Genomic DNA, 26799 nt, shown 5'->3' on the forward strand with positions numbered 1-26799 from the left:
CTAAGGTTGGGAAACGCTGCCTTATAAAGTCACAGGCGGACGAGCCTCTCCAGTCCTCTTCTCTTTCCTCCCCCCCCTCCCGCCTTCCTCCTCCCGTTTTCACACCAGCAAGAAACACTCCCTACCCGGGGCACACCGCGCGGAAGACGCGCTTCTCTTTCCCCAGCTCGAGCGGACCCGGGCAGCTGGCAGGCGAGCGGAGCGCCGAGGCGGGCTCCGGAATCCTTCAGCCGCCTCCTTCTCCCGCGGCTCGCAGGGGAGGTTCCGGCCGCCCGCGCCCGGGGCAGCCCGTTGGCAGCAACCGCCTTGAGGGCACATATCCCACCCCCCCACCCACCCCCGAGTAGTCGGAGGAAAAAAAGGCGCGCCTTCGTTTCAGCCCGCCGGAGGGCTGGAGCCGAAAGTGAGTTGGTTAACTCGGGGTGGGGGGGACAGTTTGGCAAACCGGGGCTGGAAGGAAAGGCTTCAATAGGGGCAGCGGGGGGGGCCGAGGGGGTGTAGTTAGGCGATCGGGGTTTGCCCGAAAAAGCCCCCCCCCTTTGTACGGCTTCCCTCCCTTACTAGGCAGGGCTCTGGCTTCCACGTGGCAGCGGCCGCGGCTCCCTCCAGCTCGGGCTGCCACTTAGGCGGAGGGCGAAGCCCTGCCAGCCATAGCTTTGACGCGGCCCCTCCCGGCCTTTTTTGGGATTTGCTCGAGTTGGGAAAGGAGGCCGTCTCTCGGCCTGCCCTAAGGCGGGAAGACAAAAAAAAAAAAAAGCGGGGAGAGGATGAGGGTTTTTTTTGGGGGGGGGGTTTGCAAATCTTCCGAGTGGGGAAAGGAGGGGAAGAGTTTGAAACGAAAGATTCCGGTGTGGCGATTATAACGCATTGGAGGATGTGAAGAACTGGGATGTCCACAGCGGCCTGCCTCTCTCCCTCCCTCCCCCGCCCTCCTCCTGCAGATTTTGGGATGTCCCTAAGGATAAGAAAACAGGGTCCCAGGAAAGGGGTGGGGAGCAACTTACAGGATTTGCTAAACCCGCCTAGGCTGGAGTATGTACGGTCTGGCATTCTTGTATGGTTTGGCATTCAGAAGGAGCCAAGGGGGGGGGGGGGTCTCAGGCCTCAAACTTTTCTTGAACTGTGCTTTCCCTCCGCCTTTTAAAGGATCTCTTGAGAAGTCTGCAGAAAGAATTTGGGCTAGTATTGGATCTGCATAATTGGTAAGGGACTTGTAGATATCTAAAGAGCACCTTTACTCTCTCAACTGTTGTGCGCTGCTTTTTGTTTACAACTGCTGGATTTTCATACTTTAAATTCAAACAGATGTTAATTTCCTGGAGCATGTTTTGTTCCTTCTCTCTTATTAATTTTGCCCGATATTTTCAGATCAAAAGCTTATCTGCACTGAGATTAAACTGCATTAAACATGCAAGGGTGAGGGATTTGGGGTGTTTTGTTTCCACTGTTGGTAGCTGAGTAGGATCACAGCTATATGTGTGACCATACAAATGTGATACCATTTCAGAGATTCACATGGAAGGAGGAGGTTCCCGAGACTTGATTTTAAATTTGCCACACATTTAAGTTTCACTGAATACAAATCACAAATCTAAGCCAAGTGTACTGTTTTATGAGGCGTCTTTGGTATTTCTGGTATCTGAGCTTGGTTGATTTCTTGCAGATGTTTCATAACCTAAACCGGGTAAAATCATCAATGCTATCAGGGAATGGGGTTTGCCCGACTGCCTGCTACGGTAGTACTGATGATGTTACCTACTTTGAGTAATCAAACATCTACAAGAAAACAACCAAGCTCAGAGAGCACCAAAGATCCCTCATTTCAACCCTACAAATATTCTCCTGCATTGGGTCCTATTTTATCCCTGCTCAGATGACCTCAGATGTTCCTGATCTTTCCAGATGATCAGCTTTGGGGGGGGGGGGGAATATCTGCATGTCTAGTGAAGAAGGTCCAAGAAACTTAATTGGCCAAAACTTGAGTTATAGATGAGATGGGGCTTTAACTGATGAATCTTAGTCTAACAACATTTTAATTGTTGATGTCAGTGACAGGCTGATAACACCAGCAGTCTTACAGTACAAACCTTGCTTTGAGTGGTCACAAGCAAGTTCCCTGCCCCTAAAAGTCTGTAGACTCGGTTGTTAAGTGTGCCTGGACTTTCCATTATCTGGGACTGGTACTTGAGTCCTTTTGAACCCTCTGCCTTGATTTCTGCCAGGGACTACCTTATCAGTGCATCCCTAAAATTTTTGATCCAGATCTCCAAAGTGGTCTGTGCATACAAAAGTTATCCTTTGTCTCTGTACAGTCTTGGCTATTTTATAATAAAAGGAGTCCATGGTTGTCTCTTGACCATCCATTTGCTCAGTTTTCTAATCCTTCCCCTCTACCTCTCTAGATTTTACCCTCATCTTATCTCATTTTGTCTTATTTTATCTTATCATCTCAATGCAGCTCCCAGCAACAACTACAGACTTCTGTTACAGAGGCAAAACAATACAAACAAGACTCGCTATTTTATAATAGTGACATTGTTCATCTGCCAAACTTGAAGTCACACTAAGGCAGTCAGTGACCCAAACCGTTGATCATAACAAGTGGGTGTTTTTTCACGGACTGCCAAGAATAAAGTGGTGTGAGGAAGAAACCTAAATTGCATCCCTCAAATAATAATAAAGGTAGATTTGCATTGATATTCTACTTAGGCCTGCTCAGAAGTAAGTTCCTCTGAGCCATGCTTCTGAATAAATATGTATTGGATTGCTGCCTGAATAATGCTTAACAACGTGAAGTTCTGTAGCATTACTCTGATCAGTGCCTTCCTCTGCCTATTAAATTCTCTCTGGTTAGCTGTTAATTCCCTGTGACGTACAGGTGAGATCGTTATCTAGCACCACTGCTGAGATGACAGTGTCCAATTGGAATCTTCCTCTGTTGAGAAGCAAAGTGGTGGTTCTCCAGAGGTTTTTCAATCATATTTATAATTCTAAAAAAATGTATAATGTTCTCTCACTGCTAATATACTGTTTCTCTTGCTCTCACATTGCATTACGAGCAATGGGTGTGTGTGTGTGGAAAAACTAGATTCACTCTTACAAGTTTTGCTAGGATCATAGAAAACAATTGTGTTTGCTGGTTCATAGTTCGCTCAGGCACCTGCATGCTGTTACCCTGCTATGGAAAATATGGAGGAAGGCCCACTACTACAAGTGGAATCCTTGAATGCATGCTTTGTTAATTTTAATATAATTGGACAACATTGGATAGTACCCATTCTTCATTTCCTTCTTTATAAGGATGCCTATGGGATCTCTCTAAGTCAGGGGTGTCAAACTCAATTTCATTGAGGGCCGCATCAGCATTGCGGTTGCCCTCAGGGGGCTGGGTGGGCATGGCTAGAGTGCGTATGGCCTACTGGGTGGGCATGGCCAGCTCTACATCATTCGCATCAAGGGTGCCTATGGGGGCCTGGGCAGGAGTGGGACAGATCTGAGGGTCTCTGGCAGAAGGAGGGTCTCTGGGCCAGGGCCAAGGCAGTGGGGGCCGTTCCCTCACTGTTTCCAGGATGGCCACATGAAACCACTTCGCGGGCCGGATCTGGCCCCCGGGCCTTGTGTTTGACATGTCTGCTCTAAGTCAACTTTCCTTTGCAGTCCCCTGTTTAGTTTTGTTTCACAGAAAATGCTGTTTGCATAAGGGTAGAGATCTTGATGTAATGGGATTCTGATAGATTGATTCTTTCAACAAAGAGAGAAGGAAACAAGGGAAAGAATCTGTCTTCCTGTTACAAGTCGTCTTTCTCCTTTTCTTTTGTTGTATTTAACTAACTTAAAAGAGGAATAGATTTTTAACTACTTGGCAAGGCACACACACTGGAGTTGGATATAGAACCCAACAGCTTCATTCTTGGATGTTTATCTTAACAGCTTTAGACTAGGTATTTCCAACATTTTCTTTTCTTTACTCCATGTGGGACAGAATCTTGCTTTCCATCCTCCAGTCTATTACTGCAACTTACTGTATTTCACAGAACATTTCGCTGTTACTAAATGAAACGCAGGGCAGAGCATGTATTATTTTTGTGATATATACCCTTCTGTCACGAACAAGTTACAGTCAGAAGCCCTGTGCAGTAAGGACGTAAAAGCATAGGCATGCACTTGCCTGCTTCAGTCTAAGAAATTTTCCATCTGACCTCATGCTCTGTTAAAAAATGCAGCAGTAGTTCATTTACTTTATTCAGGATGAATTAAGATAAGTGGAAATTCAAGGAGCCATATTAAAATTGAATCATTTATAAGGATCTGTCATGCACTTCGTATGTATGGAATATGCACAGTATTATCAGAAGCTCTAGAATCCTTGTTTTTCTTGAAATAAGTCATCAAGCAACTTTTCCATTTAGATAACTGATAGTTGGCAGCAATTGTAAAAGGTGAGACTAGATTAAGTCTCTACAGTGTTTTCATTAAAGAATAGTATGCACAGTTGCAAATATAGCATTGCTAAACATCAGATGATCAGCTGAGTATTATGAAAGAGGTCTGTTAGGATAGCATAACCTTTCCATCCACTGGCCTCTAAATGTGTTGGACTTTAACTTTTATAGAATAGTTTTCAGTTTTCACAAGAAGTTTTATCAGTTTTAACATTCTGGATTTCTGGAAAGTACAGTACAGGTAGTCCTTGACTGCAACCATTCAAGGTTACGTCGGACACCCCCCCCCCCAAAAAAAAACACAAAACCCAAAAAACTACCTATGACCTGATTTTACAGTTAACAGTGATCTCTCTCTCTCTCCCTCTCCCTCTCCCTCCCTCTCCCTCTCCCCCCTCTCTCTCTCTCCCTCTCTCTCCCTCTCCCTCTCTCTCTCCCTCTCCCTCTCCCTCTCCCTCTCTCTCCCTCTCCCTCTCCCTCTCTCTCCCTCTCCCTCTCCCTCTCTCTCTCCCTCTCTCCCTCTCCTGCTCTCTCTCTCTCCCTCTCCCCCCCCCTCTCTCTCTCTCTAACACACACACACACACACACACCACTCACAGGATTGCATTTTGGGTGCTTGGTAACTGACTTATGGTACCTTGCAGATCTTACATTTATGGCTCTTGCAGCATCCTGTAGTCATGTGCCTGATTTTCATTTTTTGCTGATTTCTCGCATTTACTGGGCAAAAAACATCCATTGGGTAAAATGAATTTGCTTAACAACCATGGTTCACATAACAATCATGGTATTCACTTTAATGACCACCACAAAAAATATTGTAAAGTCGGGTCTGGTCATGAAATTTATTTATTTATTTATTTATTAGTTACATTTATATACCGCCCTATTCCCTGAGGACTCAGGGCGGTTTACAGGGAGTTAAAAATCCACCATATAAAAGTTAAAAAACCAAATTAAAAATATTAAATTAACCCTGTATACATTAAAACCCCAATTAAAAATTTCTCCTCAGCCTGGGCCTGAGAGCTCAAAGAGCCAGGTCTTCAGGCCCCGGCGGAATGATCGGAGGTCGGGGGCAGTCCTCAGCTCCACCGGCAGCTGGTTCCAGAGGGCAGGCGCTCCCACCGAGAAGGCCCTATCCCTGGGTGTCACCCGCCGGCAATCTCTCACCGGCGGCACCCTAAGCAGACCCTCCCTGTGGGAGCGCACTGGGCGAAGGGCGTTTGATGCCGGCAGCAGGTGTTCCCTGCTTAATGATTGCAGCAACTTATAACTGTATTTCCGGGTTCAATTATGGCAGTAAGTCAAGGACTGTGCAATTTTTTTTTAATATTCTACATTATTACTATAACTTGATCTGACTGTTGAAAGCGTTAGGTCAGTATCTGCTAAGATCGGAAGCTTGCATCAAAAGAAATTCCATCTTTTGCAGAACACAGCACCAAAATACATCATTTTCTGGTTACCGTACATATTCAGTTAAAGGGATATTCTGATTTAGTACAGAAAAAAAAATATTTTTACAGAATAGAGAGAATTTCTTCCATGCTTTTCAGTCTTTTCACTTCATTTTGGAGGAAATGAAATAACTTTACTTTTTTTTCCTCCATGAGGGAAAAAGCCCTTTTAAGGGCAAATTTTTATAATTATAGGATGGGCAAGTATCAAGCATAATCTGATCATTTCTATTGATATGCATATCATTTCTATTGATATGCAGCATCCCAAGTTCCATAAAATGTAATTACAGTTCAAATAATGACATCATGAAGGGATTCATTCCACAGCACTTTTTATCCTGAGCAGCCATGGAAGCGGATCCACCAAAGTTACAAGAACTCTCCCAACACCTTGTAGTAAGAAAGGAAGTTCAGATACTACGAAAGAAATTGTAAAACAAAAAAAGTAAGAAGTATAAAACAACTATCTTTTTCTGAAGTGTAGGGATAATCTTTCAGGAAACTGGAAGGCAGATTTCAGTGAAGTTGCAGAACAATCCATTTTTCTAAAGGAGGGGGGCAGTAAAATTACAGCTTAATGTATTCTCTAATCCAGATCAAAGTAATGAGACCAGTGTATCAAAAACTATATAAAACATCTTAGTATTGCAAAGCATAGAGCCCAGATAGAGCACTGCTTGTGCATTCCATCCACTGTGATTTATAAAAGTTGTGACTAATCACACTAAAGCCGGGCCTCCAGCCACACCAGCCTTTGGCCCAATATTCCAACCTTGACATTCATACCTTTTATTTATTTATTATTTATTAATTTAATTTGTATACCGCCCTTCTCCCGAAGGACTCAGGGCGGTGAACAGGGCAATATATAATAAAAACAAGATACAAAAATTAAAAATTATTAAAAGTAATTAAATAGCAATGCCCATAATAAATTAGTACAAATTAAAATTAAAACCAATTTATAAAACCAACCCCAGCCTATCAGGCCAGGCCAGCTTGTTCAAAAAAGTAGGTTTTAAGATCGCGCCGGAATGAGCGGAGATCAGGCGCCATCCGGAGCTCGACCGGAAGATGGTTCCATAAATCCGGCGTGCCCACAGAGAACGCCCTCCCCCTGGGGGCCACCAGTCGGCATTCTTTGACCGGTGGGACCCTGAGGAGGCCCTCTCTGTGGGAGCGTACTGGGCGGAGGGAAGTTGACGCCGGCCGCAGGTGCTCCCCAAGGTATTCCGGACCCATGCCATGTAGGGCTTTATAGGTCATTACTAACACCTTGAACCTCACCCGGAAGACAACTGGAAGCCAATGCAGCTCGCGGAGCAAAGGTGTGACGCAGGATTTGGCCGCATTTTTCTAGGAAGGGAACCTGGCCACTCCTACTCCGTTAGTGCTGTGCAGTGTATAGTCTCAGTCTTCCAATGTTTGACAACACATTCCTGTAATATGGATTCTTAAACATTTCAAGCAGCAGCAGCAGCTTTTTGGCACTGGATCCTTTCAAGTAACATCTGTCTTCAAGGTTCCTTTTTTTTAAAAGCTTCTGTGCTAAATGATGCAAGTCCTGTTTCTTCCACTTTTCCCTTCTTCTTTCTAGTTTAAGAGCTATCAGCATCTCTTTCTCTCCCCCATTGTGCTTGTTTACAAATGCTGCTGGATCTGGTGTCATCTTTGAATTTCATTACCAAGCTGTTTACTTCCCATTCTGCCTCATTACCTAAAGCTTTAAATCAATCTTGACCCACCTTGCATTTCTGGAACTTCAGAAATATTAGTCCCCAACCAAATGTTCAAAATGAAAAACCTAACATTCACAATTCAGGATTAGTAAAATCAAAATTCTGTGCCAGGACAATCTGACCTTTGCGTGTTTAGGTTACACATTTACATTTTTAACTTCTCTCTTGACATTTGAGGTTTTAGAGGCACTTCTGAAAGTTTGCCTCGGAGGAAGGTCTTCAAACTAGAATATCCTAATTCACCTCTGCAGCCTCTTTCAAGTTTTATAATAATAATAATAAAGGTGGAAGGGACCTTGGAGATCATCTAGTCCAATCCCCTGCTCAAACAGGAAATCCTATACCGTTTCAGACAAATGACTGTCCAATCTCTTCTTAAAAACTTCCAGTGTTGGAGCATTCACCGCTTCTGGCGGCAGGTTGTTGAACTGATTAATTGTTCTAACTGTCAGGAAATTTCTCCTTAGTTCTAGGAAGCTTCTTTCTTTGGATGGTTTCCATCAGTTGCTTCAGGCACTTTGGAGAATAGCTTGACTCCCTTTTCTTTGTGGCAGCCCCTGAGATATTAGAACACTGCTATCATGTCTTCCCTTGTCCTTCTCTTCATTAAACTAGACATACCTAATTCCAGCAACCGTTCCTTATATGTTTTAGCCTCCAGTCCCCTAATCATCTTTGTTACTCTTTTCTGTACTCTTTCTAGAGTTTCAACATCTTTTTACATCATGGTGACCAAAACTGGATGCAGTATTCCAGGTGTGGCCTTACCAAGGCATTGCAAAGTGGTATTAATACTTCACGTGATCTTGATTCTATCCCTCTGTTAATGCAGCCTAGCACTGTGTTGGCTTTTTTGGCAGCTGCAGCAGCATACTGCTGGCTCGTATTGAAGTGATTGCCCACTAGGACTCCGAGATCCCTCTCACAGTTACTACTATTGAGCAAGGCACTACCTATACTACACCTGTGCATTTGGTTTTTGTTGCCTAAATGTAGAACCTTACTTTTTTTCACCATTGAATTTCATTTTGTTACATAGCGCCCAATGTTCATGTCTGTCCAGATCCTCCTGTATCTTAAGCCTATCTTCTGGAGTGTTGGCTATTCCTGCCAGCTTGGTGTCATCTGCAAATTTGATGAGTTCCCCATCTATCTCCTCACCCAAATTATTGATGAAGATGTTGAAGAGCACTGGGCCCAGAACAGAGCCCTGGGGCACCCCACTACACACTTCCCTCCATGTAGATGCAGTTCCATTGAGGACCACACACTGAGTACGGCCGTCAGCCAACTATGAATCCATCTGGTGGTGATGCTGTCTAACCCACATCTTTCTATCTAATCAAGTAGTAGGTTGTGATCTACTTGTATCAAATGCCTTACTGAAGTCCAAGTAAATTATACCCATAGCATTACTCTGGTCCGCTATTTTTGTCACTTGTCTGGCATGATCTGTTTTTGACAAACCCATGTTGGCTTTTGGGACGCGGTGGCTCAGTGGGTTAGGATGCTGAGCTTGTTGATCAGAAGGTCGGCAGTTTGGCGGGTCGAATCCCGAGTGCCGCGTAACAGAGTGAGCGCCTGTTACTTGTCCCAGCTTCTGCCAACCTAGCAGTTTGAAAGCACGTAAAAATGCAAGTAGAAAAATAGGGACCACTGCGGTGGGAAGGTAACAGCGTTCTGTGCGCCTTTGGCATCTTGTCATGCCGGCCACATGACCACGGAGACGTTCTCGGACAAGCGCTGGCTCTTCAGCTTTGAAACGGAGATGAGCACCGGCCCCTAGAGTTGGAAACGACTAGCACGCATGTGCGGGGGAACCTTTACCTTTACCTTTTATGTAGGCTTTTGGTAATGACTTTGTTTGCCTCTAGGTGTTCACTGGTTCACTGTTTGATTATCTTTCCCAGCATCTTCCCAGGTATTGAGGTCAGGCTGATATGGCTGTAGTTTCCTGGATCTATTTCCTCCCCACCCTTCTTTTAAAAATGGGAACTACATCAGCTCTTTTCCAGTCCTCTGGTAGTTCCCCAGTGCTCCAGGATCTTTGAAAGATATAGTTCAGTGGTTCTGAGATCACATCTGCCAGTTCTTTGAGAATCTTGGAGTGTAATCCATCTGGTCCTGGAGATTTGAACTCGTTTAGGCTGGACAGGTGCTTACCATTTTCTTGCCTATCTTAACTTGTGTTTCTATTCTGTTTTTATGGTACTGTTTTTGATAGGTTGGGCTGTTTTTCCCTTTATGTAAAGACAGATGCAAAAAATGAGTTAAATAGTTCTGCTTTCTCCCTGTTGCTTATTACCTTCTTGCCACTTTCTCCCACTAATAGACCAATCATTTCCTTGGCTTTTTTCTTGTTTTTTACACGTTGAAAGAAGCTTTTTTTTGTTATTTTTGACTTTGGTCGCAAGCCTTAGTTCATTTTGAGCCTTAGCTTTCCTCGCTTCATCTGTGCAGGCTCGGGCTATTTGCTGATATTCTGCCTTAGTACTGTGCCCCTCTTTCCACTTGTTACACGTGTTAAAACTGAATATGTTTAGATTGCCTCCTCTGACTTACGTAAATATTTGTACCCTTTTCTCCAAGAGACACTATGCTTAGTGAATGTGATTTATTCTTCCACATTGTCATCCTCCCATTAATCTCCTGAGAGAGGCAGAGTATTTTAAGATCATTCAGTAAGCAAGTGAGGGATTTGAATTCATGGAATGTATCTTTAGGTACTCCAGTTGCTACATTAGAAGGGTTCCTTCCCCTTGAGCTAAAAAAAATCATGCATGACTTCAAGGTAATTCTTAATAATTTTTTCTCTAGGTTGTTCTGTGAAGACCTCCCTTGTCAAAATAATACTTCTGATACAAATACATTGTAAGCTTTAGTATACATATGCATAGACATGAGCATCTGCACTATAGCTGATGAAGACCACTTATGTAATTGATTTTCAGAAAATAAATACATTTTAAAAAGCTCATAGGAGCATGTCGCTGTTGTTTTTTTTTTTTTTAAAAAAAGGGGGGGGGGTACTTGAATTATACTTGCTGACAACAAACAGACCAGTAAGCAATATACTGAGGCCAGTTTACTCCCAGCCTGTGATAGGCAACTTCAAGCAGAAAACAAGCAAATTGGCCTGGCCTGGTTTTTGCCAGCAAGCAAGGAACAAGATCTCCTTTCATAGCATACGATACTCCATGGTGGTGCTCTTAACCCAGGCACGTAAAGGAAGGGATGTATATTGACATTTCTGTGGGGCAGGGTTTGCCATTACTTGTCGGCATAGTTTTATCTTACATTTTACCTTCCTTTTTGTTCGTGAAAAATGAAAGGGCGAAGGGGAAGGTGGCAACTCACAGAACAGATGGAGGCTCCAATGATGCATGTGCTTTCTGCAGGGAGGGGGGGCTGTAACCTCTCTGAGGCTCCTGCCCTGTGAGTGGTAGCAGCTGCCAAGGCTGCCCTGGTTTAACTCCAGTAGCTACAAGGCAACTGATTGTGCGGCTCAGACCTCTTTTGGAAGAAATCCTAGCAGCTGTTTGCCCTCAGGCTAATAGCTGGGCCAGCAATTTCCTTTTTTAGTAGTTTTCAAGGTTATATATTCCCCTTTTTACAATATTTTGCTGCTAGGTCTTGCCTTCCGGGATATAGTAGTAGACAAGTATCACCACCCCAATGTGTAGTGTCAAGCTGGAGTGCTGCTTCATTACTTCTCTAGATTTTTAATAACTCCAGTGAGTTTGGGAGAGTTTTGTATCCCATTATTTTCTTTAAAAGTAGGTGTCTCCTGCCATCAGATCTGGCTATTGTTCCATCTACTATAGGTGGTGATGGGCAGAGGTCTACAGGCTTCCCTTCCTAACCTTTTTTGAAGAGAATAGAGATTGAACTTGGGACCTTTAGCATGTAAAGCACGCGCCTTACCACTGATTGTCTTACCTATATATCTTACCTATAATTTTTAGGTCAAAATCAATGGAATAGTAAATAAGACCTGGGTGCCAAGAAAGATGATGATCTTGTTTTGTTTGCAGCCTCCTCTTACAAGCCAGAGGGAAGATGGCACCCACTTTGCATCAGGCATACCGGCGACGCTGGTGGATGGCCTGTATTGCGGTGGTGGAAAATCTCTTTTTCTCTGCTGTTTTGCTGGGCTGGGGCTCCTTACTCATTATGCTCCAACGTGAAGGCTTCTACTCCCATATGTGCATAGGTGAGTTGGCTGGGATCTGAGCCTATTAGGTGAGATACAATGATAAAGTGGGATATGGGGAGGTTTGCAGGAGATATTCTGAGCAAAGTGTTGCACTTTCCATTCCCACAAATCCTCGCTTGCCTCATCCCCCATTTTGCACTTACCAGAACATTTGCAGATGAAGCAAGTTGGGTCCTATTACAAGGCTTCTGTGGGGACAGATTTAAGCGTGAATCTGACAGCACTTAATAGTAACTTGTACCGATATTGTGTACTTGATCAAAAAGTTGAGAGGGGGACTCCATACAAATGGATCCAGCAGCTTCAACCTTGGGGTCTGGCATTCATATGACTCTTCCACGGATTCTACACAAATCTTGCCATTTATGCGAGGGACTGAAGATGAAGGAATAAACAGATTAGTATGAAATTGATAGAGCTGATTTTATTATATGGCAATGGCTTGAAACAGTTTCTGTGGGGTCCTTTATCATTATTTTTTATAAAACACCTCCACATTGTAGTTCCATATTGTACCTTCCCCAACAAGTGAAGTTTCCCATGGTCCTAACTTTTGCTAGGGCTGTGAAGATTTCTAAGTTGCAGGATATAGCAGTACTGCCTCACTGTGACCAGGTGAGATTTAACAGTCCCACAAAGCTTTTTTTTTCCAAACCATCTTTTTGTAATAAACACAGTGGCTGGATTAGCTCTTATTTTCCTACTATTTTCCTCAAAGACCCAGAGAAATCTTATAATAGTGTTCTTCCTTATAAAATTGACCTTGCACTTTATAGGAAAGACAGACTACAATTCCTCCAAGTGCCTGGACCTCTCATTTTCTGGAGTCAGGCTTTTATTGTTTCTTATGATACAGCACCTCAGATCACGGCCTGTCTCCTAAATCTTTCACAAGCAACAGATTACTGTCTGACTTTATTAAAATTTTAGAAAGAGCTGCTCTCACTGTAAACGATAGCCAAATCCATTACTATCCCCTGCTCACATTCTCTTTATCATAGAATCGCTCCCTGCTTTTCTTGGCTGGCGATTGTGGTAGCAAAGCAGCCCCTTTAGGTTCAGAATGGGCCCACCGCAATCAGCTGGAAGACTCAGAGTATGATTCAGCTCCTCTTCCTTCCCAGGTCATTTTGTTCCTCGTTTTGCTCTCTCTGCTCTGCATGAGAAGGTTGTGTTTAATCCACAGTGTCGAATCAACAATCAAGAAATAATGCCGCAATCAGGGAACTACCAACAAGCTCATAGTAAACAGTAGCCTAATCAAGGAGCCACCAACTCCCACCAACCCTGGCAGGGCAAACCACTAGTGTATAAAATGAGAGCAAACCCCACTTCCTTCTACTACTGATGATGTTACCTATTTTGGTAAGGCAAGGTCTGCAAGAAAACAACCAAGCTCAGAGAGCTTCAAAGACCTCCACAATTTTGTGTTTTCTTCAGTGCAGCAAGAAGGAAGATGTGCAACAGGACTTGATTGTTGTTTCTTTAGGAACAGAAAAACAATCCTGCCCTAGGACGGAATAGATGCAACGGTGGGATTTGAAACCAATGTCCTAATCTATTTTGCCATTTTCCCCCCTTTAGATAAGAATAACACCAATGTTTCAATTGTGTTTAACGTGTCCCATCCCTGGCTCAGCTGTGTAGAACAGGAAGAAATGCTTACCCTGGGTTTCACCATTGGCTCCTTTCTCTTGAGTGCAGCCACTTTGCCTCTTGGCATCTTGATGGACCGATTTGGACCCCGGCCACTCCGCCTAGTTGGCAGGTAAGAGGAAAAAGGTCTCTGGGCTGAGGCGAATAGCATGGTGGCCTGTTGAAGGAAATACTTAGGAAGACCAACCAAAAAAAATGCCTGGAGGTTACTAGGTGGCAAAATCTCATTTCAGTGAAAATGAATAAGTATTAGAAACTGAACTTTAGAAATTGCACTGGAGGGAGAGGGAGAACTGACAACAGATTGCAGCTTTTAAGGTGGAGGATATAATTGTGAAATAATTGCGGAACAGTTTTCAATAATTTTCTGCGTCTTTCTGAGGCAGAATTTCCATACCGGGAGTTTTCCAGTTGTGTTGCACTGCAACTCACAATATGGCCACTAGAATTCTGGGAGTTGTCATCTATACATCAAAAGGGCACAGTTTGAGGAAAGCTGCTTTGAGGACATAACTTAGCCCAACAATGATTTGATATACCTATTACTTTCTTTGTAGTGCCAGCTTTGCCCTCTCCTGTGCTCTCATGGCTCTGGCTGCCTACAACCCATTAGGTGAGAAGAAATTTTGTGTTAATTGAATTATTAACTTTTAATTACTTGCAAATGTGAAAGCCTTCCTTCCTTCCTTCCTTCCTTCCTTCCTTCCTTCCTTCCTTCCTTCCTTCCTTCCTTCCTTCCTTCCTTCCTTCCCTCCCTCCCTCCCTCCCTCCCTCCCTCCCTTCCCCCTCTCTCTCTCCCTCCCTTCCTCTCCCCTAATGTTCTTCTGGTTCTGTCATACAACTCAACCTACCCATTTTGGTTTCCTGCCCCTCTGGCCCCACATGTGCACTATGAGAAGTCCAATTCATAGAGAAATGGCCCTCGGAGGGTTATGGCTGCATCCTCCTTAATGGATCTAGATATATTAAAAAGACAGGTTCTCCCATTGGCAATCTTAAATCCCTTCAACTATCTCCAGCCTGATCTCTTCAAATGTGCTAGATTACAGCTTGTGTCTTCCCCAACTGGACATTTGTAGAAAAGATGGATCTATTCCTTAAAAAAAAATCTACCGTATATCATGTTCTCAATTCTTTTTGCTATTCCACTCAGTCTTCCGTTATATTTCTTCTATTTCCCACAAATCTCCTCCATTCCTTGTGAACTCCATCCATCTTCTCATCCCATATTTCTGTTCTCCTTCCCAGTTCTTTCTCCATTGATTTTTCTTGGCCTTTCCCTAAATGGTTTTGGTGGGATCTGCCTGACGTTCACCTCCTTAACTGTAAGTACGCAAATAATCTTTTGCTGTCTAACTAGAATTCTTCCAGCAAGATTAGAACAGTCTGTTCCAAGGTCAGGCTGGGATCATTCTGGCCTTAGGTTATTTTGCCCATCCCTGGATTTTAAGATACAGAGGTCTATTGTCTTAGGGTTCAGAGCCTGACTCCTAATTTGTTTGTTCTTTTCACTCAGATTCTCTATATTGCTCAACCTGAGAACTTTCAAGCACAATCTGTAATTTATTGGCTTTGCCAAAATTTTCTACTAAATTTCTACTAAGCTGAGACCATAGCTTTGGGTCTGGGCATGTTTTGATTGGGCGTGTCTGTTTCACTTCATTTCAGACACATTGATTACATACTTATTCTTAATTGAGCCTAGATGTACTCTTGGCTGAACTGAAAGACACACCAGGAATCTCATGTCTTTTAGAATGTAAGGATTACCGGAGGCACTTAACAAAAAAAGAGAAATTTCTCAGATCACTAAGCTTACAGCAGATCTATAAATTAGATCCAGTTCTTTTGTAGTGCAGTCATAGATTAGAAGCTGGTTCTTCCTGAATTCTCACTGTCTTACATTAAAAGTGAAAAGTCATTGCCCCAACCTCTTTTTTGTGCCTTGTAGAGCTCTTTCTGACAGTGATTGCAGGGATAGGATAGCAAAGAACTATTTGATGGCTGGGCAATGGGGCAAGGGCCATGATGGGTGGGTTATTATAGCAGCTTCACTTCATATATCGAATATATAATTAAAACATAACAGCACAGTATAAAGAGTCATAATAAAATGCAAACATACACAAACACATGGGGTGTGTGATGGGGTTCTCCACTAACACTTTAACTCTGGGCCTAGGAACAATCTTAAAAGATTTCCCGCAAAAATTGAAGAGTGGGAAGCTTGGGTGTCTTAAGGGTATGGCTTTCCAGAGGACAGGAGCTATGATCCAGAAGGTGTGCTTCCTCAGTCCCATAAGATGAGAGGGTTTAATTGAGGGGATCTGAACTGCCTCCCACTCTGCTTGAACGTATCAGGTGGGCAGAATGATTGAAGTCAACTAGTTCTGCCGATGTGGCAGTTCAAACAGGGCAGCTGCTTTGTGGACTTGGGCTTGGAATGTTCTTGTCTTGAGTGGGTTGTGAGAGAGGTTGGCTTATTTTTGTTTTTAAAACATCGTTCAGCTTATTTGAGTTTTACAGTGCACATCTGTATGGTCCTCTTATCAAAACAAATGGGAATCCGAAGTTTAGTATTGTAGCCAGAGGAGACATAAGCAAGTTCAAGGTTGCAAAGAAGGTCCATTGCTGTTCTAGTAAAACTTCACCTCCTTGTTGAGGGGGTGTATTCTAAAAAGAACAGATTTGGCACTTTGTAACACCACTGACGCAACAGTGGCTTTAAGTGCCTGTCTGCAGAAAGGAGGACAGACTGTGTGAAGGTCTCTACCGTTGCCACAGCTCTGCTGGGAATTGCTGCACCTGTAATTTGATCTGCTGCCTGATTGCTTGCTTGCTTGAGTTTATTATCCATGCAAGCAGCTCTAGGCAGCATACCGATATAAGAAACTAAAATTTAAACAGGTTTAACATGCATAGCAGAAAAGAACATCAGCTACTCACATTGGGGAAACAGCAGTGTAAAACAACACCCCCCCCAAGTGAGGTCATTAATTGCTCTGTCCCAAAATATATTGAAGAAAACTATCAAGGCCTTTCTAACAGGCCACGTTGAGCTGGGTGGAGCGGATGGTGCTCCAGAGGGCGGGAACAGCCTCAGAGAAAGCACATCTCTGAGCACCAGCATGGTGTCATTTCTTCACTGATGGGCTCTGCAGCGTGTCAGTCTTGTTAGAGCTTTATATTGCGTGATTTTTGTATTCATGGCTGGCAGGGCTGATTAAATAGCCACTGTAGTTTGCTTGTAAAACAATGAATGTGTGCTTCAAATCTAACTGTTTGGACCAAAGCAGTTCCAAGAAGCATGGATCCATAATTTTTGTAATGCATCGTGTGCTGTCTGGCACCTAGAAGATGCTAGAGAGCACTGATTAGTCACGATTAGGATACTCAGACTTTCCATGTAAAAGCCAGGATGCATTGTGCTTCAGGATCAGAGGAAGGACGTATGTAATTCTAAATTCTACATCGTTTTTACTTGTGGGGAGGGGAGGGGAGGGGAGAAAAAGGCTATGTGCCAAAGATAAATCTCTGTCTCAGCACAATTTTGAAAAAGCATACAGCTGTTCTTCCTCGTTGGCATTTTTTAAAAAGAGGGGGGAAAAAAAACTTTCTTGACAATTTGTGCTTCAGATCTGTTTTTGCACGGTGTACATTCAGGATAATTTTTTTCCAGTGATTTTATGCACGTCTATCAGAATTGAAATTGCACTGTGAAATCTATTGAGACTGTTCCTGTTGCAGGTAGACACCTTCAGTAGCAGAAGAGAGAATTATGAAAGGGGTTTGTTAACTCACCCTTGTTGCCCCTGGAAGTCTGTCTAGCAGTCCATTCAGATGTTCCTTAGAAAGTGGCACTGGTGTCATTAAGGGAAAGGTGATATCAGAGTGTGTGTGTGTGTGGGGGAGATTTTCTTCTACTGCTGTGAGTTTGCTGGTGCAAAACCCATTCTTTGGGATCCCTTCAAATCAATTTGCATAACTTCTGTGTAATACCCGAGAGCATCTTTTGGCATCTGTGCTTCAGGTTTGAGTGGTTTTTGTTTTCACAATGGTAATTAAAGCTTTGCAGTTTGGGCTCAGAGGGATTGCTCATGTGGCACCCATTTGTATGTCCCTGCCTGCATGTCTTTAAAACAGCCCACTAAACCTCTGTAAAATGCACTTTCTTTAAAGCATTACAGAAGATAGTACAGGAGTGCTTCACATTCATCAAATAACATTTTAAAGCTGGAATCTAAAAAAAAAATATACCACATAGCAGTAATGGCAATACTACACACAAAACTCTGTTTCTCTGGCTTTTGTGAGACAGCTGGCCAACAAATATGATGTAAATATTGGATGACGTGGAGGATGATAATACACCTTGATAAGAACTGATGAAGATTGTTATCTGCCTGAAAAAAAATCACAGGGACCAATTGCTTGATTCCAGAATTTATAATTCATCAAGTAGTTTGTGGATGCAGATGTGAGCATCTCTTTACAAAAGCATAACGATCTATGAGAATCTATGCCCTGAGTTAATGATTTTATAGCTGCACCATAAAGTTGCATCCCTGACCGTATGAGTAGCCTGTTTAGGCAGGGGTGTGATCTCTGATCTGATAGTGACTTGTCTCTTAAAAAATATGTATTTTGACGGGACTGTGCAAGACACATAATCGTAATCACACATGGTTTTCAGGGAGGCATTGTTTTTACAGCAGGCCTTGAACCATTCTCTGGAAAGATGCTGAGTTTTCTCCACAGGCTTGTTTCTTTAGCTATTGTTATGCTGTTGACCTATTTGCCCATCTATTATTGTTGTCCTAATGGCTGCTCAAAGTACTAAGCTCATAGAATTACCCTGAAAATGTGCTTGTCTTTCTCTTTCTCTCATTCTTCCTTATTACAGTAAAAAAAAAGCCAAAAATAATTTTAATACTGATCATCACTGATTAAAAATCCTCTGCATTAAGCAATGAGCAGCAGATTCTGAATATTTTTTTTCTCCAAATGAAAGTAGTGCCAATAATGCCTTTGTAAGTTTGAAACTGGACTCTATTAAGCTGCTCTCTGAACCAACCAAACTGCAAATAAATAGTAAAGATCACAGATAGGTTTTCCCATGGCTGACAGATTTAAGTAGGGCTTTCAGCTCCACTTTTTTTGCTCCCAAATTGTACTGCCCAATTTTGGTGATACAACCATAGCTTTTTAATAATAGAGTTCTCTGACCATTTCGTCCATAGTAAGGAACAAAATTGATGTAATGAGCTTCCATGACAATTAAAGTATTTATTTCTTCCTTAACTTTTCTTCTTCCATTCTCCCAAAAAACAAACCCCAGACCCTTGGTGAGAAAAGTCACAGTACCAGCCACAATACCTGTGGTTGTCAAAAGCTGAAAAAAAATTAAACAACTCGTAAGTTTTGGCTATGCTTTAAAACTATTGCTCACCCCAACAATAGGCAGTTTACAAAATATCCATGGCTTTTCTTGGCACAAGAGTTTGCTTTTGTAGCATAGAGAATAAATATAGCATTGCTTTGGAACCTGATGCTCAAGTATAACAACTAGGGAGTAGAATAAAATCTTTATGCCCCTTTGAAAGGCTGAGTGTTTTTTCAGAAAATAGAAAAACATTCTTGTACAAAGAAAACATATATTTAGAATATTAGTATAGTCTTATCTAATACTACTAAAACTCCTATTGTCACGACTTTTAATTTGGTGAAACAGTGCATTATAGGTAAAAGTTTTTAAACAGATACCTCAAATGGGTTAACTTACAGAATGTGGGCAAAATCCAGAACCCATGAATTTCAAGGGAATAAATTGTGAAGACTGTGGCTGCTTCAGGCTGATGTTGTGCTGCTTTGGTCATGTGATGTTCATTTGGAATATTCCATGACAGTTTCCCAGCCACTCTCATAATCCCTTGCTCCCTCCCCCACCCAGCAGTAGCCATTTCCCTGCCTGCTAGGGAAGGAAGGAAGAACCCCCCCCCATCCTATTCAGCCCATGCCAATCCTCCCATGTGTTCCTATGATCTGTGCCACCCCCTAAGTGCTTTCCCTGGCTCGCACCACCCCCTTTGAGTGTCTTTCCCACCACACAACACCTGTTATGCACTCTGATGACAGGGAGGAGGGAGGGAAGGAAGGGGAAGGGAGAGAGAAAAGGAGGGAAGGATGCAAGGAAGGGAGGAAGGAGGGAGGCAGGAAGAGAAGGAAAAATGGAAGGAAGGATAGCATGAAGGAAAAAGGGAGGAAGAAAGATAATGTCAGAATAACAGGGAGAGAGGGAAGGCAGCTAGGGAAGGGAGGGAGGGACGCAGAGAGGGAGGAAGGAACTTAAATAAGTAAGTTAGGGATTCCTAAAGCTCTTTGCCAGCTTCTCACAAGGAAATTCAATGAGGAAGCCAGCAGGAAATCAGAAATTGCTGCTGCTTCCATTACTGTTTGCTAATTCAGTTTCTCTGATTAGGTAAGGAAATATCTTTATAACAATGACCTAACAGGGCAGGGGATGTCTAGTATTTCCTGACATGCTAGATTTCTTTCCTTCTGTTCGGAGCATTATCCATTTATGCAATCCTCCATCAGCAGACAGAAGTCTTTATTTTTTCCCTTTATTTGCTAGAGGTAAATCTAAAGCAAAACAAAATGTTATAGGATAAAAGCATTAAAAATCTGAACATTATTCCTTTGAATCACTGTTAACATCCACATTTTTATGTCAAATCTCTCAGCCCTACTGGCTCTCATTAGCATTTCTCTGTGTTCATATAATTTAAGTAATTTACAGAGATAAGTGAATTTAAATATCTGTAGTTGTAAAATTTAGTAATTTTTAACCCTTGTGTAACAAATGGTAGAAATCAAACATACAGTTTTAAACATTTTGCTCTCTCTGTGTGTAATGTGAGTTTCTAAATTTTCCTTGTTGGGCTGTGTGTATAAGATGGTATAAGGTGTATGGGCTGTGCGGTATATGTCAGAGGTCCCCAATCTTTTGGGCACCAGGGATTGGTTCCATGGAGAGAAGTTTTTTCCATGGACCTGAGAGTGCGTGGTTTTGTGTGCTGCCTGCATCCCACGAATGGGGCTTTGCTTGTTTGTGCGGACCGGTTGCTGGCATGCAGCAGCCCAGTACTGGTCCACAGACCGGGGATTGGGGACCCCTGGTATATATCACTCTGGTAGCTGGTAGAAGTCATGGGTCTCTTCTCCTACTTGAGATTCCTTGAAAGTCATGTATTATGAGGCAATACTGTGAAATTTGGGTGACCAAAGATACCCTGTGCCTTTAAGAGCCATACAAAAGAGACATTAGTGGTACTTTATCAGCTGGGGCTCAAAGATCTGTATCTGCTGGAATTTCCTGTTGTTCATTATTGATAAAGGCACAGGGTGGCCCTGGTCATTTCGGGTTCTGCAAAGCCCATGTTGTAAGGAGTAAGGATTATGACCTTGGCAGGAAGTTCTCTGTCCCTGTTTGCTTGTCTAGGTGACCTGACCAACAGCTCTTCTAAGCCCTCTGCTTAAAAACTCTGCCCCATTGCTATCTCAAAAACATTGCTATCTCAAAACATACAAGGATTACACCTGCTTCACTAGGAGACCAATGTGTTTTTTGGAATAGGCAGAAAAACACCCTCAAGGTACAGGTGGCGAGTACCAGCCAGTGAGCAGGCAGAATAAGGTGCCACACCTTTTCCTTTACCTTGGAGAGAGGCATATATTAGGGAATTGGAGAAGGAGCCATTCTCTGCTTCACTGTTTACCCAAGTCCAATGTTATGTTTGGCACCATGCCTTCCTTGCAGCTCTTCTAGAGGGAAGGAAACAAGCTTAAAACGGATAGTACAGGTAGTCCTCGACTTACAAGTATTTGTTTAGTGACCATTCAAAGTTACAACGGCACTGAGAAAAGTGACTTATGACCGTTTTTTCATACTTACGACCATTGCAGCATTGCAGCATGGTCATGAGGTCAAAATTTGGATGCCTGGCAACTGGTTCATATTTATGGTGGTTGCAGTGTCCCGGGATCATGTGATCAACTTTTGTGACCTTCTGACAAAGAGGGTTAATGGGGAAGCCAGATTCACCTAACAACTGTGTTTATTAACTTAGCAACTGCAACGATTCACTTAACAAATGTGGCAAGAAACGTAAAATTGGGACAAAATTCACTTAACTGTCTCATTTAGCAATGGAAAATTTGGGCTCAGTTGTGGTGGTAAACTGAGGACTATATCATCCCTCCACAATCCAACAGCCTCTCAATCTGAGTGATGGAGATTGTTTAGAACTTAATTTCGAAGACTCCTGGGATGCTTTAATGTTCATCCCTGAATTACCTGGCCTGTGCTGGATTTCAGGGATTTGTTTTTTGTACTTCTACTGGGCAGAAGGATGGTGGCATCTGCTTTACGTCTGCTCTCTTGTTACACTTAGACTACTTCTTATTGAGACTGTTCCTCTCTGCAGAGGTGGGAAACCTGTTAGAGTGGCCTGTTCCCAGGAGGTGGGTGGGTTTCAGAAGGCTTTGGGGGGAGATTTTTCAGCTAATGTGGTTGGTGTTGATGATTTGGCTGCATGTGGAATGTAGAGATTGATTATTGCTCCTGAACATTTTCTCCCATGCCATACAGCCTGTTCAATCCCCTGATACACACGAGGGCAAGTCAGGAGATGACTAATACCCAAGTGGAGGAAAAACACATCCTGAATCTGATCAAACACAAGAGCTCATTATCAAACATACTTTGTGGTGATGATGGAAGCAAAAAGCAGCTTCTCTTCCATCATTGCTTCTCTTCCCAGTGTCATCCAGCACAGTTTTTCTGAATAGTTGAGGGTTGTTTGGGATCCAGCTGAATACAGATCATAATCTTTGATGGCTATCTGCGTCATGTTAACTATTGATCACAATCATAATTTAGTCTGCAGCTTCAGACCAATTTGTAGACCAATTTCAGGGCTCAGTTTTCATCAGATTTCTTTGGATATTTTATTTTTAGGGCCTGTTAACACTGTTTGAGTGTTTGAGCAAGTCAGCCAGCCCCACATCTGTTTGCCTGTTATCTCTTATGGCTTATTGTATTCAGCAAGAATGACATGCTCAGCTTGGTCTAAAGTTATAAATCCTGCTTACATAAATGATCGTAACCTCATTAAAAAAAGGTGTAGTGAGCCCATTCCTGGGAATAATATCAGTGATTCTAGAACAGGGGTGTCAAACTGCCGGCCCGCAGACCGGATGTGTCATGCGGAAGCTGTGGCCACCCCATTGCCGGCAATGGCAAAACCGTCCCAATACATTGCGTGACGTCACATGATGTCGTGAGTTTGACATGTCTGTTATAGAAGATCTATATAATTTTTAGGCCAGTAGCCAGCATTCCCTTCCTGGACAAAGATGAGAGCTGATTAGTTGCAGGTGCTGATGGATTTACTAAATCCACTTCAATCAGGTTTAGGGGTTTTGACAGGGAAACTGCCTTGACAATCTGCCTGGAGAAGATGGGGGAGTGAAACTTTATTGATTCCCCAGATTCTTTCAGCAGCTGTCTATCAACCATGGAATCTTTCTGGAGACATTAAACAGCTTAACTATAGGCAGAACAGCCTTAATGTGGTTCTACTCATTTCTGGATGGCTGTCTGCAAAAGGTGATAATAGAGGACTTCTGACTGACCATTATGGGGCTTCACAGGTTCCATTGTATCCTCCATGTTGGTCAATACGTACATGGAATGAGGGACTTCATTTGGAAAGGGACTGGATGATGAAGAGTAACAAATTGAAGCTCAATTCAGAAAAGACAGTGTGCTATTAGCGACATTTGTACCCAGGGTCTGTTCTGAATAGTTTTGCATGTGCCTTAAAGCAGGGGTGTCAAACTCAATTTCATTGAGGGCCACATCAGCATTGTGGTTGCCCTCGGGGGGGTGGGGGGTATGGCCAGGGTGGGCGCGGCCTACTGGGTGGGCGCAGCTGGAGTGCATATGGCCTACTGGGTGGGCATGGCCAGCTCTACATCATTGGCATCAAGGGTGCCTATGGGGGCCTGGGCAGGAGTGGGACAGATCTGGGGGTCTCTGGCAGAAGGAGGGTCTCTGGGCCAGGGCCAAGGTAGCGGGGGCCATTCCCTCACTGTTTCCAGGATGGCTTCGGGGGCCACATGAAACCACTTTGCGGGCCGGATCTGGCCCCCGGGCCTTGTGGCACGTAGCCTTTGTGGCACGTAGTTCCTTTATCAGTTTAGGCCAGGGGTCTTCAAACTTGGCCCTTTTATGACTTGTTGACTTCAAGTCCCAGAATTCCTCAGCCAGCTTGCCTGGCTGAGGAATTCTGGGAGTTGAAATCCACAAGTCATAAAAGGGCCAAGTTTGAAGATCCCTGGTTTAGGCTGATATGCTAGCTACAGCCCTAACTGGATATACATACAGTAGCTTCAAAACAATAATCCATATCCTAAATATTTGTTGTTGGATTATTGTAATCAGATGTATGTACGTGAGGCTACCCTTGAAGATGGCTCAGCAGCTTCAGTTAGCACAGAGCTCTGGTAGCAAGAGCATTGAAAGGAACTGGGCAATATGAACATATCATGCCAGTTCTTTATGATCCCCATAGTCATGCAATTTATTTCCACTTCAAGATGCTGGTTTTAGCCCTTTATAAGTTTGGGACTGTAGTATCTAAAGGAATCCCTCTTCCATTAGATGTTGACCTGACAAGGTCATCTTCAAGAGACTTTGGAAAGGTCTCCCAAGTGAGTGATTATTGACTCAGTGCTAAGCAAATATATTTTTGTTTTTTCTTCAGTCTTTTAAGTATAATGTTGCTGTGATTTGTAGCTCTTCTATTGCTACCTTTCTTATTAGTTTGTTATAGAGTCTGTATATTACCTATAACGTTTTAATGTGCAATATACTTTAAACAATATAGTATTGTTTTAATTGCTGGTTTTTAGGCTTTGAGTTTTTCAATGAACTAGTATATCATTTTAAAATAAACATTGTATTAGTTAGCTAATGCTACTACCCTAGGCCACTTACTTCATTGGGTCTTGGCTTCTGAGTACACAAGTGAAGCTGTGCACTGTAATTTGTTAGGCAACGATAATACCTTTGGTTTGAATATGTATCTTTGATGCAAAATTAGAATTTAGAGGGAGAAATGGGGATGATTTAGATGAGAATATGGAACATAGTGAAGGATCCAGCTTTTTGGTACCGAAGCTGATGCCCGTTATGGTCTACAAGACTTCAGAATAAAAGAATAATTTGAAAGGACCAGACTAGGGAGTATATTTCTGTTTATTGTTGCTTCTTTTTATATCTCTTCAGCTGCCCAACATGTTTGGAAACTTGCGTTCTACTTTCATGGCCCTTTTGATTGGCTCTTATGCTTCTTCTGCTGTTACATTTCCTGGGGTTAAGGTATGTAGTAGGACTGGATGATGCAGCAAGGAAAGTTCTAATCCCAAATTCCTGATCTGGAAAGTCAAAGGCAGCTGTGGGTTGTACGTCTACGTTCTTCTCTCTTGGCTGAAGATACAGAAAGCTTTTCATCATTAGGCTGAGAGAGACACATGAGGAATCCAGATGTGTGGTCTACCAGCAAAGGATATTCTACCACTGGGAAGAGGAAAGGAGAGTAGAAGCAGGCCTGATTGACATATCATCTATTATTCCAAAGGTGCTTTTCAAAAGGCAACTGGACTTTCTTGGGGGTTTTTCCCCCTTGAAAACATTTTGTTTCTCATCCAAGAACCTTCTTCAATTCTAAGGATGATAAGTGAAATGTTTTCAAAGAAAAAACCAAGAAAGTCAAGTTCTCTTTGGAAAAACTCCTTTGGGGCAACCATAATCTGGATGACTGAGAATTTCCATAGACGACATCTGTCATTGCTTTCCAAGCTTAAGTGAAGAGATAGATGCACATTTTCAACTGTGTGCACAGAATCCACAGGAATAGTATAGTGTAGATATTGTATAGATATTAAATAATTCATCAGCCTCTTCTATGACTACTTATTGGAATGTCCAAAGCCATCCCATTCTTTCTCTGTGGCTTTTCTACTATTCCAGATGTTTATTTTGCCTCTTGTCCTATTGCTATTAGCTGATCTATGATGCAGGAGTTTCGTTCATCGTTATCATGCTTGTCTGGTCAGGCCTGGCTTGCCTCATCTACCTCAACTGCCTGATCAACTGGCCTAAGGAGTCCTTCCCAGCTCCAGAAGAGGCCAACTATACGTAAGTAGGAATTGCACGGCAATGTAACTCTAGCCAATCAAAGTTATACATGTTTTCTACAGGTAAACCATCTAGCAAATAGAGTGCAAGAGTAATGATTCTCAAGAATTTATATTGTGGCTATTCTCCCTCCCTGCACCTATCCCCATCGGATGGGTTGTATTTATTATCCTTAATTTCTACCTATTTGCCACGTTCATTAGAAACTTTGGGAGTTCAGGAGCACATCAGCTTGTGGATAGTTACAGCACATTACACCAAGTGGAAGATGGGCTGATTTGCAATTTCTTGCCCATCAGGGTCAGCATTCTCTGCTTTAGTATCTTAAGTAGTATTAAAGAGAGATGTATCAGGTTCTGCAAAGCTTCCTTCATAGACTCTCTGTTTCCTTCTGAATTGCTTTGTCTGTCTTCTGATGGCATGCTTTGGCTGCCTTGTGTTGGCTTGATTTCTTCTACCTTTTGCTAAAATGTACATCTTTGTTAAGTGTGTATTGCAGAAAACAGGCTTGCTACTGGTTGCTTACGATATTCTGACTGGTTGGTGATGAACAGAAAGTTTAGCGTGCAGTGGAACGTCAGGCTTTGAGAATGGTTTTTACTTCTGTAATATTCTCCTGGGTCAGAGACTCAGAGGGGATGAAAAAGATGGTCTATCCAAATATCTGGCACTCTTCCAGAAACAGGCATAGTATATACCCCATCCAAATCTTGGCAGGTTCTTAAAGGTGCCAGATGTTGATGCCAGCCTTGGCTCAGCTTTTTTTTTCAGCCCCAAGGCATTTGCCTTTGAAGAGAGGCTTGTTTTTTCTTGGAATAGTCCACAAGTCTTGAGGCTCTCCCTGATGCACTGCTTGTATTTGGCTTGGGTCCCATCAGGCTCGTCCGGTACATGTTCTGTTGCAGGGTTTTTCAACCATTTCACCGATTGTACCACTTTTAGGATATGACAATATTCGAGTACCACCTAGCAAGGTATCAAAAACTTGATGACCAAAAAAAAAAGGAAAAAAGTGATA

The 26799-nt window shown here is 42.8% G+C and overlaps 1 protein-coding gene across 7 annotated transcripts in view; it reads left to right on the plus strand.

Moving 5' to 3' along the window:
* The window catches only part of SLC43A1 (solute carrier family 43 member 1), a 58722-nt gene continuing 31923 nt past the window's right edge, over positions 1–26799 (plus strand). For 4 of the 7 annotated variants that reach the window (XR_014494435.1, XR_014494436.1, XR_014494437.1 and 1 more), the window contains exons 1-8: positions 1–403; positions 1138–1202; positions 11679–11857; positions 13445–13628; positions 14074–14129; positions 14765–14841; positions 24870–24962; positions 25648–25781. Coding sequence is in view for 4 of the 7 variants with exons in the window: in XM_083379531.1 (XP_083235657.1) it covers positions 11704–11857; positions 13445–13628; positions 14074–14129; positions 14765–14841; positions 24870–24962; positions 25648–25781 (698 nt within the window). In the remaining 3 variants the exon portion in view is untranslated. Of the gene's footprint in view, positions 404–1034; positions 1203–2458; positions 2683–11678; positions 11858–13444; positions 13629–14073; positions 14130–14764; positions 14842–24869; positions 24963–25647; positions 25782–26799 lie in introns of those variants that run through there. The other 3 variants (XM_083379534.1, XM_083379532.1, XM_083379533.1) reach the window with 3 other exon arrangements.

This window comes from Vipera ursinii, assembly GCF_947247035.1.
Source record: "Vipera ursinii genome assembly, chromosome: 1".
In the NCBI taxonomy this organism is placed as follows: Eukaryota; Metazoa; Chordata; class Lepidosauria; order Squamata; family Viperidae; genus Vipera; species Vipera ursinii.